At 43.3% G+C, this 18,019-nt stretch overlaps 3 protein-coding genes across 3 annotated transcripts; 1 reads left to right on the top strand and 2 right to left on the bottom strand.

Annotated features, from left to right (window-relative positions):
* Positions 1-1,486: 1,486 nt before the first annotated feature.
* Positions 1,487-3,144, bottom strand: LOC138974280 (zinc finger protein 558-like). Its single transcript, XM_070347003.1, has one exon. It carries the CDS (start codon positions 2,994-2,996, stop codon positions 2,394-2,396), a length of 603 nt encoding a protein of 200 aa, XP_070203104.1. The 5' UTR covers positions 2,997-3,144; the 3' UTR covers positions 1,487-2,393.
* LOC138974852 (RNA-binding protein 33-like) lies at positions 3,080-6,084 on the bottom strand. Its single transcript, XM_070347577.1, has 3 exons — positions 5,571-6,084; positions 3,196-3,628; positions 3,080-3,164 (listed from the first exon to the last, which is right to left on the bottom strand). The coding sequence occupies exons 1-3, from the start codon at positions 5,833-5,835 to the stop codon at positions 3,080-3,082; spliced, it is 783 nt and encodes a 260-aa protein (XP_070203678.1). The 5' UTR covers positions 5,836-6,084.
* A 281-nt stretch (positions 6,085-6,365) lies between these two features.
* Positions 6,366-12,522, top strand: LOC138974279 (zinc finger protein 892-like). Its single transcript, XM_070347002.1, has 3 exons — positions 6,366-6,473; positions 7,297-7,566; positions 10,813-12,522. The coding sequence occupies exons 1-3, from the start codon at positions 6,390-6,392 to the stop codon at positions 12,265-12,267; spliced, it is 1,809 nt and encodes a 602-aa protein (XP_070203103.1). The 5' UTR covers positions 6,366-6,389; the 3' UTR covers positions 12,268-12,522.
* The last annotated feature ends 5,497 nt before the right edge of the window (positions 12,523-18,019 follow it).

Raw genomic sequence — 18,019 nt, 5'->3', positions numbered from 1 at the left:
GAAATAAGACAACAAGAAAAGAATTGGAAAACTGCAGGGAATAGTAGGGAGAGTTTTCTTGGAAGGAAATATAGGTGAAAGGACTGGTAAGGCAGAAATAAGACAAAAGAAGAGAAGTAAAGGAGTGGGGTAGCTTAGTATAAACACTCCCGCCGCGTGAAGGCGACCCCATGGGAGCTTGAGTGTGTGTAGATGTGTGTGTTTGGGTGTGTGACTGTGTGTTTAGATATATATATATATATATATATATATATATATATATATATATATATATATATATATATATATATATATGAGGTTGTCAACAGGTTAAGAGTTTAGAAACTCAGCTCTAACAGTCATAAAATGGCGACTTGAAAGGAATGCAGCTGTTTCTTCTTTCAACCTGTGAAAATAGGTTTCCAGGTTTCGGATCCCTGTAAAAGGTGGAAAACAGACAAAGGTGTACTAGAGAAAATGCAAAAGAAAAATCGCTCATCACACACACACACACACGCATACGATCACCTCCCTCTCAATTCCAAATGTAACGCAATACATTCAGTCTAATATGTTTCTGACTATAAACAGTTCTCACTTTTGCTAATCCACTAGTATTGACTTTAAACAATTCAATTCAATTCAATTCAGTTCAATGCAACTTTATTATCTGAACAGACATTTTTCTTTTGGCTCATATTACCCGCTATTACGAGCTAGTCGTGTGACAGAGAGTTTTCTTGCACACGAGACTGTAGATGTTTCACGACGGCTTTAGCCGGAGTGAAACAGCAGCAGTCGAGTGTGCAAGAAAACTCTCTGTCACACGACTAGCTCGTAATGGCGATTATGTCTCACAGCTTCAACAGAGGAGAGAACAAACACGTTTTGCGTACTCACGCTTGATAAACCTAAACACAGGAGCAGCCATTGTGGAGAGATCTACTTTTTGACGAAAGTGACCGAACAACTATAAATGACGTCTCGGAATATGTGAATGACGTCACAGTCATCGTCACAGTCTGTATCTTTTGAAGCATCGCAATCTTCATGACGTCTTTCTGTGTCTGCATCCGCGAAATGTTTGTTCTTTCCGGGATCTTTGTCATCTATGTTCACAACTCTGTCCTTATAGTGTCAGACTAACAGGCCTCCTGAGCGAGCCACTTTCCAAGGGCAGCTAAATTCGCGTATGGAAACAGTACTGTCGTCTGGGATGCCGTTTTCAGTATTCTGAGCGTTGAAGAATTTGTAAAGAGAAGAAACGATAACAGCAGGAGAAATAAAAGTCGTGTGTGCATTTTGGGGTTTTTGGGGGGACGATTTCGAGTTTGAATCCGTTCTTGCACATGCTCCAAAGCGCGTAACATACAATCTTGCACACGTTTGCTTTAGTAGTGGCAAAGAAGGAAAGCGTGTGACATACACTGATATTACATCACATAAAATCACACTCCTTTTATAAGAATCACAAGCTCGAACATAATTTAAGAATTCACACATCCAAAACCACACACAACTGTCCAGCACCCTGACATACATAATTTATCCCCCTACATGTATTCTTATGTGTCTGTTATTAATAATACATTATAATTCATGACATTACTAAAAAATTAGGCTGTGTTTCGGATCATCTCATTTAGATTGACAACAGAAAACTACTATAAGTTATAACGAACTGATCCACAACCCCACAGTGAATTTCAATCACAGTGTCTGTACTAGTGGTAGGGGTGGTGACACAACAGAAATGTGTTACATGAACATCAAACTCATAAAAAAAAAAGTTTGAATTTCAGTCACACTCACAGTGTCTGATAGAGGTGGAGTCACAACTTAAACTTGTCACAACAAACTACAGTCATCCACAATTCCAGTGTGAATTTCAGTCACAACGTCTAGTAGAGGTGGAGTCACAACTCAAACTTGTCACAACAAACTACAGTCATCCACAATTCCAGTGTGAATTTCAGTCACAATGTCTGGTAGAGGTGGAGTCACAACTCAAACTTGTCACAACAAACTACAGTCATCCACAATTCCAGTGTGAATTTCAGTCACAATGTCTGGTAGAGGTGGAGTCACAACTCAAACTTGTCACAACAAACTACAGTCATCCACAATTCCAGTGTGAATTTCAGTCACAATGTCCGGTAGAGGTGGAGTCACAACTCAAACTTGTCACAACAAACTACACACAGTCATCCACAATTCCAGTGTGAATTTCAGTCACAATATCTGGTAGAGGTGGAGTCACAACTCAAACTTGTCACAACAAACTAATCCAAAAGCTAGTTTGAATTTCAGTGACAGTGTCTGGTAGAGGTGGAGTCACAACTTTAACTTGTCACAACAAACTAATCCACAAACCCTGTGTGTATTTCAGTCACAGTGTCTGGGAGAGGGTGTTGTCACTGATAGAAGAGCGCATTATGCAATATAGGCATGGTAGTTGCCATGGAATCCTGGGTAATGGTATGGGTCAGTTGTGGCTGGTGAGGCATGAGGGATGGCTGTATGACGTCACTGACCGCCCCTGTCGCGCTGACCGCATGTTTTGTCTGCAGGTGTTTGCACAGCGACGCCCTCTGGACAAAGGACTCTCCACACTGGTCACAACTGTAAGGCTTCAAGCCTGTGTGCTGACGCATGTGAATGGTCAGGTAGTCTTTGCGTCTGAATGCTCGTTCACACACCTCGCACTGGTACGGTCGTTCACCGGTGTGAATACGCACATGCTCCCGCAGTTCTGACTTGGTGAAGGTTCTTTTCCCACAGACGTCACACACGTGAGAGTTTTCCTTCATGTGGCAACGCTTGACGTGCTTGCTGCGCTGAGATTTCTTGTGGAAGCTTTTCTCGCACAGCTGACACTGGAAAGGTTTCTCCTTGGCCCCGCCACAGTGCACCTTAGAGTGCTGCCTCAGCTTTGAGCGGTCAGGGAACTCGGCTGAGCACTGGGAGCACTTGACTCGCTGCTTCTTGTTGATCTGAGGGTGCAGGATCTTGTGCATGCGGAAATGTTCTCGCGAGCGGAACACAATCTTACACACCGTGCACTTGGTGTTGACTTTGAGATCGTCCCTTTCGTCCTTGGTCAACTTGACCTTCTCAACAACTTTCTTTGGCGGGTGAGTGTGGGTTGTGGGGTCAGTGTGGGTGGTGGGGTCAGTGTGGTCAGCCTGGGTGTGCTGCGGGCAGGGTCGACAGTACAGGCATCTGCCCCCTGCCCCCTTGTGACCGGCACTCTGGCTGCCCCCCCCCTTGTGACCGGCACTCTGGCTGCCCCCTCCCTTGCTGTGCCCTGCGTGAGCCACACGAAACATGTCTTTCACTTGAGGGACGTTGACAACTTGGTGCTGTTGCTGCTCATGGTGGTGTTGCTGCTGCTGGTGGTGGTGGTGATGTTGGTGTTGTAGCTGAGGGTTCAACGGGGGGTGCTGGCCGACCTGCAGCTGTGGAGAGAGGGGGGTGGTGATGGGTGGGTTGTAGGTTGCCATGGTGACAGGAAGGGACGTGGACATGTCCGGGGTGGAGTGCATGGGGAGGATGAGGGAGTTGTCTTCAGGGGGAGGTAAGGGGATGTCCAGGCCTGTCTGCAGGAAGTGGATGATGTTCTGAGCCCCTATTCCGTACAGCAGCAAATCTGGAACACAGCACACAATACACACATTATTATTTTGTTGTTTGTTATTTGGGGGTGGGGATGCATGCGCATTTGTAAGTGTGTGTGCTTGCGTGTTTGCAGGCTTGCATGCGTTTGTCAGTATATCTGTGAGTGTTTGTGTGTGTGTGTGTGTGTGTGTGTGTGCGTGTGTGTGTGTGTGTGCGAGTGATTTTCTTTGCGAGTGATTGTCTGTGTGTGTGCGTGTGTGTGTAAGGCCTAAAAAAAAATAGGTGTGGTTACGGTAACCCGACCTACCCTATTTTTAGGGGCCGACCCTAGAACTTTTTTTTACATTTGTCAAAAAAAACCCACAAAAAAAAACCCGAGTGCAGAAAACGCAATGAAAGCGAAAGCGCTGGAGTCGCACACTTATTTCCCTGTTAAGTAGGTTTAATTTGTACACATTAGAAAAAAAGTTTTAAAAAAAAAGAAAAAGTAATTGCCTACCTTCCTAGTCCTACTCCTACCCTATTTATTTTGGCTATGTTACCTTAACCACACCTATTTTTTTTTTTTGCCTAATAAAACATACGGTATGTTATCAGCGTTAATTGTTATGATGTGGGAAAGAAATAATCATTCATCAAGGACCGTTCCAGGCAATAACTGAAGGTTTACGGAAAAAAAGGGGTACAGCTAGTATTATATAGACACACACACCATCATTTCCTTGAAAACCCACCAAGAGTATTATTATGCTAATTAATGAAATTAAAAGCTGGGAACGCAGAAGAAGAAGAAGAAGTGATCAACTGAGCTTCAAACTCAAAGTGCTTATTCACTCCGGTGTTGGATATTACACAGTCACAGGTGCCGCCTGGCCACTACAGATGGTTGTGACCTCTGTCATGCGTCACCATAGTAATTAACCAGGCATCATCCGTGTACAAAAAAAGGGAAGTAACTAAAGACAACTCTTATAAACAGTGCTCTTTCTGGCCTATTTTACGACATTTAAATTTAATTAAGCTTTCAAACAACACTGCACTCTAGTGGCCTCTTTTGTTTGTAAAAGCTTACTCCAGTTTAAAATCTGAGAAACAATAACAAATGAACAATCTTTATATATATACATTTGTCACTTTTGTGCAAACATTCATATATATATGAAGTCTTATATCGCGCGCGTATCTCCAGACTCGGACTCAAGGTGCAGGGATCTATTTATGCCGTGTGAGATGGAATGTTTTACACAATACATCGACCAGCAGATCGCAGCCATTTCGGCGCATATCCTACTTTTCACGGCCTATTATTCCTAGTCACACGGGTATTTTGGTGGACATTTATTATCTATGCCTATACAATTTTGCCAGGAAAGACCGTTTTGTCAATCGTGGGATCTTTAACGTGCACACCCCAATGTAGTGTCCCTGGCAGTTTGTGTGTGTGTGTGTGTGTGTGTGTGTGTGTGTGTGTGTGTGTGTGTGTGTGTGTGTGAGTGTGAGTGAGTGTTTGTAAGACATGTTTGCAAATTAGCATAATTCCACAATGTATAGAATTACCGCCATTGCATGTGGTCTGGGTGGCCGAGTGGTAACGCACTTGCGCTCGGAAGCGAGAGGTTGCGTGTTCAGGCCTGGGTCAGGCCGCAATTTTCTCCCCCCTTTCCTAACCTAGGTGGTGGGTTCAAGTGCTAGTCTTTCGGATGAGACGAAAAACCGAGGTCCCTTCGTGTACACTACATTGGGGTGTGCACGTTAAAGATCCCACGATTGACAAAAGGGTCTTTCCTGGCAAAATTGTATAGGCATAGATAAAATTAAAAATGTCCATCAAATACCCGTGGGACTTGGAATAAAGTTAAAAAAAATTCCATCTCACACGGCATTAAGTCTCAATGCGCCACTAATAGTCAGAATGTTGACCCTGGGAGTTAAATGGAAGAAGAAGAAGAAGAAGAAGAAGAATCGTTACTTACTGATAGAGGCTTTTATGTTCACCTCAAAGAGATGCCGACTGCCATCACCTTCCTGCCTCTTTCCAGTGTGAACATCATTCAGCAAACCACACTGACACATAATGTACAAGATACTGGCCAGCCCGAATCGTGTCTCCTTTATAATCTGGTTCAGATCCAAAAGGGCCTTGCAATGCTTGCATCGCATCTGCTTTGCAAGCTCTTGTAGACTGACAATTCTCCGCCCTTCCCTCCAACTCTGTGTCTGTCCAATTGTAAATTCCATGGTGAGTGTTCATTAAAGGTTTTAAAATCCCTCCTACTGACTGCAGCGTTTCACTGAACAATGTGGTAAGAACCACTTTGCTGTGATCACCCGAGTCCAGCGCTGTTCAATCGCTACATTTCTGGCTGTAATTCCAGCAGCTCATTGCGGAACTTGGATTTATTCGAAGAAGTCAACTGTAACCTGCGTGGAGATATACAAAGCAAGGTCAATGGTCCTAGATTAATTTATATCTGGAACAAATCCGAACTGCATTGACTGTATCTCCTATTTTCTGTCTGCTAAGAAGCCATTTTGAAACTCTTTTGGGAAGGAGATAGCTTTACTTCCTTGTTGCAGACGATCATGCCATATAAGAATTATTCAAGTAAAACAAAAGGAATATTGAATTCAGTTTAAAGTTATTAGCCTCAAAAGACAGAATAGGAATGAATTATTATCAGACCCGATAATTAATATCCAATATGAATATTTTTTATTGTAATTTTTATTTGAAATGATTACGCTGTTCTGGAACAACACCATTTCAGGACGATTTTGCACAGTTTGGGAAGATGGCAACTGTCGAAGATCGGATGCATCACAGCAGGATGAAGACAAGCCCTGCGTCCGAGGACGATACGGACAGTGACTATAAAGTAACATTGATTTATTTTTAAACATTTCTGTTTGCATGCTAGGTCCTGCATTAGAGTCGCTTCTGATGTATTTAAAACTCGAGAGTTGTCCCAAAACCATGAAGTCTAGAACATAAACGATTTCACGGTTTCAATCACTGTTCCCTCTTAGTGTAATCGAATGATGACTTGACAGGTAATCTTGAACTTTAGTGTGTTAAATTCATAGCTCAGAAGAATACCACTTGACATGTTGACGGACACTCCAGTGCCTAACAACGTGAAGAAACATGTAGTTGACAAATGACAGTGTCTATGTCTCAGTGTCTGCGCAGATACATCTGAAAACAGTTTGAATGCAACAATCAGTGAATCAGCCACAGTGCCCTCTCTGTTTAATACTTGTTTATAGAAGATCAGTGAGACTAAAATGACCTAATCACCATGTCACACCCACACTATATTGATGTGTTATGCTGGATTTTGTAGATAAAACGACTGAATGAGACCTAGTCACCTATACAAATTACAATACATGATAGTTGAACCTGCTTGAGTGCTTCCTATATTGCTAGTGATTGCATTTTGGAAGGCTGCTATATATCAGTATATAATATTCGACAAGCGCTTAGAACTGTACCCACGGAATACGCGCTATATAAGCTTCATATTGATTGATTAATATAATGTGAAGCTTCTTCTTATTTTTTTAAATGAAGAGGAGCTATCAGAAAAATATTTAGCTGTGTGTGTGAGCTGATCTGAATGTGCGTGTGTACGCCTATGTGTGCACGTATGTGTGTCCTGTGCACATTCACTCTGTGTATGTCTGTGTTTCCCACAGCCCTCGCCAGTTAAGCCAGGAGGCAGAAGACGCAGCAGACAGAGGTCAGTCAAGGCGGAATCCAAAGCTCCGCCACTGCTGCTGGTCTGGGAAGGGTACATGTACAAGAATGACGGTGTGGCCAAGGGTAGCTGTCGCTCGTACTGGCGTTGTCAGCGCAACAACAAGCGGGGCGGGGTGGTGAGCAAGTGTCGCGGGAGGGTGGCGGTGAAGGAGGGGGAGCTGCAGGTGTCGGAGCAGCACTGTCATGAACCTGATACCACTGATAGCGTGAGTGGCATTTTTTACGACAGACACAAACTGACAAAAAATGGAATTAAGACATAAAGAGAGGAAGACAAAATAGGTGAAACACTTGTGAAAAGAGAGGCTACGTTTGACAAGTTCTTTTCGGCTGACTCACATTTTACAGACAGAACAAAAGGAATTAAGACTGAAAGACCTCTCTCTCTCAAGAAGGTTACAGACAACTTCAGGTGGCGGAACAGTACTGTCACAGACCGAACACCACTGATAGCGTGAGTGGCGACATTTTATAGTGACAGACAGCGCAAAAGGAAATAAGAAGGAAAGAGAGGAAAAGAAAGTAACTGACGAACACATGAAGAAAGGTGAAAACTCAACCACTCCAAGTTGAAAATAATTGGGGGGAAAACTTAATTAGGTATTCCTCCTTTTCATTCCAGGGATGTCTGCATATTAAATTAATGATATTGCTCGAATTTGCACAAAATTTGAAGTGAATCTGACCAGGGATTTAAATACGTAAGTATCCCCTTTAGACAGAAAGAGAGGAAAAGAAAGAAACTGACAAACATTTGAAGAGAATGGCTACGCTTTCCAATGACAAACACCAAAAAAGAAATTAAGACGGAAAGAGAGGAAAATAAAGCAACAGACAAACACGTAAAGAGAGAGGCTAGACTATACAATGAGAAACAGAAAGAAAGGATTGGGCTGGAAAGAAAGGACAGGACAACAAACTGACAAACACACACAGAAAGGTGGAAACTACCAGTATCAAAGTCATACAGTGGAAATTAAAGGATTCAAAAAAGACCTTGGCTTTTGGAGTGCAGTGGAACAACTCTTCAAGTTCAAGACCTTCCAAAATCTAAGAAAATTAGTTTTTACAAGAGAGGCAAATTTAAAGACTTGATGAACGGTATTGATTATTCTGCCGCGTTGGGGATTTAAAAATAACAGGTGATAAAAAGATTAAAGACCAGAACTATGCACCCAGTCTATGTGGGATTTTTCAGGTGCCTACTACTTTTGGCCTGTTAGTGCCTAGCTGAGCCCAAAAGTAAATTAAAACAAATTAAGTAGATGTGCAACGCCAAGGCACTGCATACCCCAGCGAAAAACAAACCTCTCTCTCTCTCAAACACACACACACACACGAACACACACACACACCCAAGTTACACACGTACACACACACTCACTCACACGCACTCACTCACTCTCTCACACACACTTCATACACAAAAAACACCCCCCCCCATACGCACAGATAGACAGACGGACATACACACCTTTACAAACACACATACACACACATACACTTACGCACACGCACAAACACACCCACGCTCTCTCTCTCTCTCTTATACAAACAGACCCACACACACACACACACATGTACATACACACGCATGTATGCACGCACACAGACACAGACACAGACACAGACACACACACATTGACTCACACAAATCTCATACACACAAAACACACGCTCATACGCACATACACGGTTGGCCTAGTGGTAAGGCGTCCGCCCCGTGATCGGGAGGTCGTGGGTTAGAACCCAGGCCGGGGCATAACTAAGACTTTAAAATTGGCAATCTAGTGGCTGCTCCGCCTGGCGTCTGGCATTATGGGTTTAGTGCATGCTAGGACTGGTTGGTCCGGTGTCAGAATAATGTGACTGGGTGAGACATGAAGCCTGTGCTGCGACTTCTGCCTTGTGTGTGGCGCACGTTATATCTCAAAGCAGCACCGCCCTGATAATTATGGCCCTTCTTGGTCGGCTGGGCGTAAAGCAAACAAACAAACAAATACGCACATAGACAGACGGACACACACACCTTTACAAACAAACACATATACACACTCATACACACACAAACATACACACAAACTCATGCACACACACATTCACACACACACACTCTTTCTCCCTCTCTCTCAGTCTTTCTTACACACACACACACACACACACACACACACACACACACACACACACACACACACACACACGAGTACAGATTCATGCACGCGCACACACACACACACACACACATACACACACACTAACACTAACACATGTGCACAAAATGAATACACACACACACACACACACACACACACAGTAACACTAACACATGTGCACAAAATGAACACAAACACACACACTGCGCGAGAGAGAAAGACTACAGGGAGGCATGACGTCATGATGCATTAATTGACGTCAAAGACTTTCGACCCTGACGTATTCTGCTTACGCGAGCTTTATCCATAGACTTGGAAACTACGGAATTTCTACCCGTCCAAAGCGGCCTGGGGTGGCGTTTGCTGAAAAAATGGGGGCGACTATTGCACCCACCGTATTTTTGTTAGTATGGTCCCAATTTTTGGTGAACTTCCATCTCCAACTGTAGCACGTAGCCGGGCACAAAGAATCCTTCTTTATCATGTATTATTCGGTGTGCACATTTCTCAAATCGATTACAGTATAGCGTTCACGGGATACCTCCAGCTTCGCTGGGATGAAAGTGGTCTAACTGTAAGTGAAAAGAGAAAGAGAGAAAAACAGCCTGCCTACTCTATCTAACTGGGGTTTTGTATTTCAAGTTTATGTTTGTGGCACCTTTTTCTTCAATAAGTCAAGCTTTTATCCAATATTGGGATCATTCTCAACATTCAAATGCAATTAATTCCAGTAAGTGTTGGACTGACTGATTGGCAATGTATATTTCAGTAATTTGACATTAAAAAGGCCACAGCACAGGACATTTCCAGTTGAAGGCCCACCCCTCCTTGTGAAAACAGTTCCCCTCACCGTCTCAGACCTGGTTGGGCTTCTGTGTGGGATAAAACCACCCCTCTACATGCTCACATATACATAATCAACACCCTGATAGCATGCACTGATGCAGTGGTGAGTTCAAAAATGTGCAAATTAATTTCTGAAATTAATTCTTCAAAATGAAATAGCACTGTGCAGAAAGAGCATGAAGGCGGCTGACCAGGCTGTGTGTGGTATGTGACCAGGCTGTGTGTTGGTGTGTGACTATGTGGGGGGATGGTCTTATGCCATGGAAAAGCCTAACCAGTTTTACGTCCGGCGGAGTTGGCTTTGAGTGTGATTACTGATTGACGCCATAATGAAATGTTTGTGATGATTGTAGTTTGCACTTGACTGTCCACAAAACTACGTGCAGCCAATGAATGTCTGTGATGATTGTGCTTGATGAAGGTTTGTGACGATTGTTCTTGACTGTCCCACAGAACTACGTGCCGCCTCACTCCCTGGTGCTAGAGATGCGCAACCGAGGGATGGACGTGGACATGTGGACGGCCATGAAGGGCTTCGTGTCGCCCACAGACAAGCTCCTGCTGCACAACTGCAACACCCGGCTCAGCAAGAAGCACCGCTGCAGCGTGTGCCGGCGGGACTTTGCGGTGGCGCGTGTCTACGAGGTTCATCGGATGCTGGAGCACGAGGTGCCGCCTGCGTGGCGCTGCGAGGAGTGCGGCATGCAGTTTCTGCACGGTGCATCCTACAAGGTGCACGTCACGCAGTGTCACGGCGTCATGCCATACGTGTGTCACGCCGAGGGTTGTGACGCTGCCTTTGACAAGAAGATAGACCTCAAGTTGCACAGCCGACGCCAGCACCCTGCTGTAAACCCTGCCGCTAGTAACAACACCGCGTGTTCCACCAGCCCTGCTGTTGACATGGCTGCCATGGTTGATGGCTGTTCTGTCATCCCTGTGGCCAAAGAGGAGGCGGGTGTGGAAGAGGAGGAAAAGCCTGTGTTCAGGTGCCACCACTGCCCCGCCGAGTTCCCCCACGCCTGTAGATTGCGCTACCACATGAGGTTTCACACGGGGGAAAGACCCTTCAAGTGTCCTAACTGCTCGATGGCGTTTTTCACGAGTTCTTCTCGCCTGGTTCACATTCGCCGCAGTCACCTTCGACTGCGCAGACACCTGTGCGACCTGTGTGGCAAGAAGTTCAAGGACGTTCGCAGTCTCAGACAGCACACCTGGACCCACACCGGTGAAAAGAACTATTCCTGTCCCGTCTGTTCCCGGGCGTTCAGCAAGAAGAACGCCATGGTGGTTCACATGCGGCAACACACGGGTGAGAAGCCCCATGTGTGTGATCAGTGCGGTCAGTCTTTCACTGTGCGTGTGTCCCTGCGCACACACCTCAAGTCCAAGCATGACATTGTGGTGGACACCAGCAGCTTCCGGCGCAAGGAGGAGGACCCAGGGGACAACAGCCTGCCTGCCATCGGGCGGCCCAAGCGAGACGAGTCGGAAAAACAATTATCGGTGAAAGCCAGAGCCAAGCTAGAAGAGGAGGGCTACCAACATGAGTCCTCTCAGTCCAAGAACAGAAATTCATGTACATCAGCCGCACCAAATAATGGCAGTAATCCGTCATTTTCTGCTTCCACTGCGCCTGTGGGCTTAGAAAGGAAATCTGATGAGTTTTCTCTGCCTGAGGGAAGCTTGGTTCCTCTGAGTCAGGCGGACCTGTATGATGCCAGGCTGCCGGCGTTTTCCTCGGGACTGACGCTCCTACAGATGGTGGGTCAAGGCCACAGCATGCCGGGGGGTCACGGCCAGGTTGTTCCGCAAGCCTACCTGGACTCTGCGTCTGGCACTTATCCTGTACCGCCTCTAAGCTCTGTGGGGTATAATGGTTACACCATGCAACACAGAAAATATTAACTTTCTCACGTGACTTGGGTACACTTTACAAATTACAGCCTAGAAAGTATAAATTGTTTGATAACTTGGCATCTTGGAAGCTGTGTGGGGTATAAGTCACTATAATGGGTACAACATGCAACACAGAAAATATCAACTGTCTGGCAGTGTGGTTAAGGCCTTCTATGAGCCCTAGTTTGACTTCACAAAGTCTTTTTGTGGTAAATTCAGTGCCAAAGCTTTGTGGTAAATTCAGTGCCAAAGCTTTGTGGTAAATTCAGTGCCAAAGCTTTGTAGTGGTAAATTCAGTGCCAAAGCTTTGTGGGCACGTTTCATGATATTGAGGATTGCAGTTTCCCTCTCACACACAATATTCCAAAATAATAAATAGTCAAACAGGGGCCAAAAAACAGTTTGCACCAAGAGTTCAACTTTTTATCTATCCAAAACAGTAAAAACAAGAAGAGCAAACGCTCGATCGAGTCACTTTCGCAGTTCTGAATATTATATGAGGCATCAGATGGACAGGAAGAAATTGCTATTCACAACACAATACAGATGTAAATAATTTGATGTAAAGAATAATCCTATAAAGTTTGAATCAATCCGATGAATAGTTTCAGAGATATGATATTTCAATTTTTTTCCTTCAAGACATACCTGTGACCTTGAAAAAGGTCAAAGGTCACCAAAGCAGACGTCAAAGTGTAGAGGTCACTGGGAGTCACGTTCACATAAAATTTGAGCCCGGTCACTTTTATAGTTTCCGAGAAAAGCCCAACGTTAAGTTGTGTGTTGCCGAACAGAAAAGGCTAGTTATCTCCCTTGTTTTTCTGATAACGTTCGTAAAAGGCTACAGATGTAAATACTTTGATGTAAAGAATAATCCTACAAAGTTTCAATCACATCCGATGAACTTTGTCAAAGATATAAAATGTCTAATTTTTCCTTTGACGCTGACCTGTGACCTTGAAAAAGGTCAAAGGTCAACGAAACCATCGTTAAAGTGTAGAGGTCATTGGAGGTCACGACTAAACAAAATATGAGCCGGATCGCTTTGATAGTTTCCGAGAAAAGTCCAACGTTAAGGTGGTGTCTACGGACGGCCGGCCGGACGGCCGGCCGGACGGCCGGCCGGACAGACTAACACTGACCGATTACATAGAGTCACTTTTTCTCAAGTGACTCAAAAATTATATGAACATTCGTATTTCCAAGATGATTGGCGTTCCAAGACGCTATATCCTAAAAACCCCAAAACATGCTTTTACAACTTCAGTGCATAATAACTGCCCAAAGGTGCTGTTTAAAGCAACCATTGATAATAATTTTTAACATACTCCTTGAACACATTAATAAAAACGGTTAACTTGCAAATAAAGGGACAGTATTGATCAGAACAATGGTAAGATAAAGGACGCTACTTATATTTTGTACATTTTTTATCTTTATCGTTTCCTGTAGACCTCAGAAGTTCTAACCAGCTTAAGAAATCATTCTAAAATCGAAAAACAAACATCTATACAGTTTGTACGCAAAGTAGATTGATATTTGACACAGTCACACAGACATACGTGGGCTATGGGGCAACCCTACCCCCTAAATTTGAAAACGGGGTCAATTTCTTAACTGCATGCATTCAGCAAAACAATCCCTAAAAATTTATTTTTTTCACAAATGAACTTATGACTTTAGAAAAGCATTCAAAAATGCATATATACAACGCTTTTTCTTTGGTCCCAATTCAAGGGGGTGTGCTATTCTCAGGTAACACTGTGAACGCTCAAATGAGACTTGGTCACATGTCAAAATAGTAATCCCCCCTGTTGTTCATGGTTCGTTGGTGGGATTTTTTTTTATCTGAGCCATTGGCAAGCATGAAATGTCATCAACATTAGGAAAGACATAGTATCTCCCATTGTCTTTTGCGCGCAAACACTTCACACAGATCTCCTCTCGATCTGGCCCATCGGGGAAATGGGTTGACTTGGGGATGATCACCGCCCTGTATCTCTCCACCTTTCCATCCATGCTGACAAAGTCAGCGGTCACAAAGTCCCCAACTTGAATGTCTCACTGTGGGACAAAGAACCTGGTTTTCACGACTGGCACCACGCGGCATCCAGTGGCGTGTTGTGGGTAGACGTCCATTGATTTTGATAATAATTTTTATATTTTTAATTTTCAGACCTTGTTTTTAATCCGAATATAACATATTTATATGTTTTTGGAATCAGGAAATGATGAAGAATAAGATGAACGTACATTTAGATCGTTTTATAAAAAAATAATTTTAATTACAATTTTCAGATTTTTAATGACCAAAGTCATAAACTAATATTTACGCCACCAAGCTGAAATGCAATACCGAAGTCCGGCCTTTGTCGAAGATTGCTTGGCCAAAATTTCAATCAATTTGATTGAAAAATGAGGGTGTGACAGTGCCGCCTCAACTTTTAAAAAAAGCCGGATATGACGTCATGAAAGACATTTATCGAAAAACTGAAAAAAACGTCCGGGGATATCATACCCAGTAACTCTCATGTCAAATTTCATAAAGATCGGTCCAGTAGTTTACTCTCAATCGCTCTACACACACACACGCACACACACACACACACACACACTCACACACACACACACAGACACACATACACCACGACCCTCGTCTCGATTCCCCCTCTATGTTAAACATTTAGTCAAAACTTGACTAAATGTAAAAAGAAAAAAAAATTCAAAAAAATGGGATAGCGGCGAAACGGGATTGCGCCAAAATGGGATGCGGTAGTAAAATGATGCTTGGCTTGTTAAATGTCGCCAAAATGGGACGGCGGCAAAACGGGATTGCACGTAAATGGGATATTGCGCGAATTATAAACGAAGGAGTAGGCCCTAAGTTTCTCGTACGAGATGTTTACTGGGAGTAAATATTTGGGGAGTAAAAATTTAGTTCCTTGTGAGTTCTTTTTTCGTACAAGATTTTTACTGGAAGTTTACTCCGTCCGAGTCAATTTTTCGTGGAGTAAAAATTTTGTGTTACACCGGTTCATGACCGTTGTGGGTAACGAGCGCACATTGTTGTCTCTATATATTGTGTTCCTACGAATCGAAAGTACGATCGCCAAGCCAGTCTGTCATTGAAGGCAACGTTCGATATTTCCGTCTGTCAGCGTTGCCAACGTTCGACAGATTTTACTACTGTTACTCACAAACTTTCAATTTACACAATGAAATGCCAATAACATGTACACACAAGAATGGGAGACGAAGGGAAAACCTACTAGCGATTGAAATTATGCAAACGAACTCACAAATCCCTCACTTTCCGAATGCAAACGCTGCAAATCCGTATGCGTGCGTCGCTGTGCCGAACGTTGGGTTGACGAACGTTGCTGACAGACGCAACAAAACTTGATCAAAAGGCACTAAAAACGATTAAATGTTTTACTCACTGGGTATCGCATTCCTCTTTTTCTTCCTGCAGACGATATGAAGCGGTTGAAACGTCGTTTCCGATTAAAGGCTCGGTTATTTCCGTTAAAAACGAAGTTTGCCGAACGTGTGATTCAGTCTACAGACACCGGTCGGATCACAACAAAAATGTTCATTCTTTGCGATTTTGTGATACTGTTGATGATACACCTGCTTTCCAGTGAAGAACATCAATAAAATGATGTTCACAAGCAAGAATAACAGACAAAAGCACGCGATGTGTAAAATTAGGCTTTGCTTTGCAAACAAAGCACGTGTTTTTTTTACTGACAGACACTTTCGGTGGTGATTGAAAATTTTTCCAGAAACGGTTTTATGCTCCCATTTGATATTGTTTCCCTATTTTCTCTAGTCAGAGACTAACCTTGTGTATTAATTGAATTAATAACCCCATTATCATAAGTTTTGTGTGTTATTTTTGTGTCTGTTGAATCACACTTTGAGATGGGGTCATGTGACAGAAGGAAATGGTGTCTGTCAGGATTCACACGTTCGCTTCGAAAAACGCGCTCAAATAATTGCTCAAACACAAACATTTTAGCTTTTATTTATTTTTTTGTATTGCAAATACCATACTTACTCATGCCAAGCAGAAAAAAATGATGAAAATCAACACAGTAAGCAAGTAATTTGAAGGCAAAGTTTACACACATCAAAGAGTCTGATTACCGTGAAACCTGCCTGTTGTAAATTCAGTGCCAAAGCTTTGTGGTAAATTCAGTGCCAAAGCTTTGTGGTAAATTCAGTGCCAAAGCTTTGTGCGGCAAGCTTAGTGAAGTGGACGTTGCTTGGGTTAAGGTGTGTGGGGTAAAGTAGCAGCTACACAAGCAGCCAAGAAAACATTAACCCTTACACTGGTGCAATTCTGTAACACGTTACAAAGCCACTGGTGAATTAACAGAAAAATAAAGAAAAACGGTCATATAGGTTTTCGCATCCATGGGAGGTAATCGGAACCGACCAAACAAATTGAGCCAGTAGCGCAACATAGGTCATGACAACCAGATACGTAAAGTGTCGCGACAACCAGCCTAAGGGTTACTTTGCATCTTGATAATCAAGCTCTTTAGGCTGTAAGTATAATGGACATGCAACCCAGAAAGTATTACCTTGTTCATACCTTGGTAGAGCTCTGTGGGCATAATAGGTAAAAGGAACAAGGGATTTTCGGTGCAGCTTAGGAAAAGTTGACTCTTTTATGAGTGCTGCTTTTGATGTACCTTCCGCAGCCGTAAGGCGGCACTGCTATTTACATTTTGACCAAAAATCGTTTTTCTTTGGTTGCTTCTTCTTCTTCTGCGTTCGATTTCTCTTTGGTTACAAAATGTGATTATGACATTTAAAATGCTGAATCAATTTATCTTCCAAATGTAGTTTGAATTGTTGGCCTGTGATCTGCCGTTTGCTTTAATGAAGTCTTATATCGCGCGCGTATCTCCAGACTCGGACTCAAGGCGCAGAGATCTATTGCTTGCAATAAGCAATTTCAATGAGTGAGGGGTATGCCAACAATGACTTCTGGGGCCGCCATTTCATATGCTTTGCCAAAGATAGAAGTGGGTTTTTTTCTCAGTAGAGTGTTGGTGGCCTTGACTTTTTTGATGACTGCAACTTTTGGTACCCCTCCCCCAGACTCTAAGAGGTACACAGGTTTTTCAGTGCATCCTACGAGGCTATGACTGTTTCTTGGCTGGAATTGTAACACATTCTGCATCTGCCGTAGACTGTGTTACTGTTAGACAAACAACTGCACAGCCCAGGAAGGAAACACTTTGTTATGACACATGCTCACTCCTGGCTCAAGTATTATTAGTACCTCACTTTGAACAACTGCCAGTGCCAGTCAAACTGGGGAGGAGTGTTTGTAACCTTTGCTGGATTTGTTTAAATGTTAGTTTCCTTGTCTCATGCATGCTTGTTCAGAGTTGTAAGAGTTCCTGTGAGTTGCAATATATAAAATGTGTGACAAATCACAAAGCCTGGGGAAGTCTGTTTGTGTGCATTCCAGAGTGTGTGTGTGTGTGTGCATGTCAGTGTGTGTGTGTACGTGTGTGTGTGCATGCCTGTGTGTGGGGGCGAGTATAAGAAAAACAACAAATGATCGTCTTAATGAAGTCTGTTATTACCTCCCTCAGAGGAGGGACAATTTGTCAGGATAGCTGTCGTCTAAATCAAATATGTAAATTTTCGCAGCCAATCTTTTGTTTCGGACAGAGATTGATGATTTATGATAGGTGAACCGATGCCCTTAATCAGAGAGAACATTACAACTGCCATGGTA

Source organism: Littorina saxatilis, linkage group LG8 (assembly GCF_037325665.1).
Source record: "Littorina saxatilis isolate snail1 linkage group LG8, US_GU_Lsax_2.0, whole genome shotgun sequence".
Taxonomy (NCBI): Eukaryota; Metazoa; Mollusca; class Gastropoda; order Littorinimorpha; family Littorinidae; genus Littorina; species Littorina saxatilis.
The sequence above is the reverse complement of the archived record's forward strand: the minus strand, read 5'-3'. Positions and strand labels throughout refer to the sequence as shown.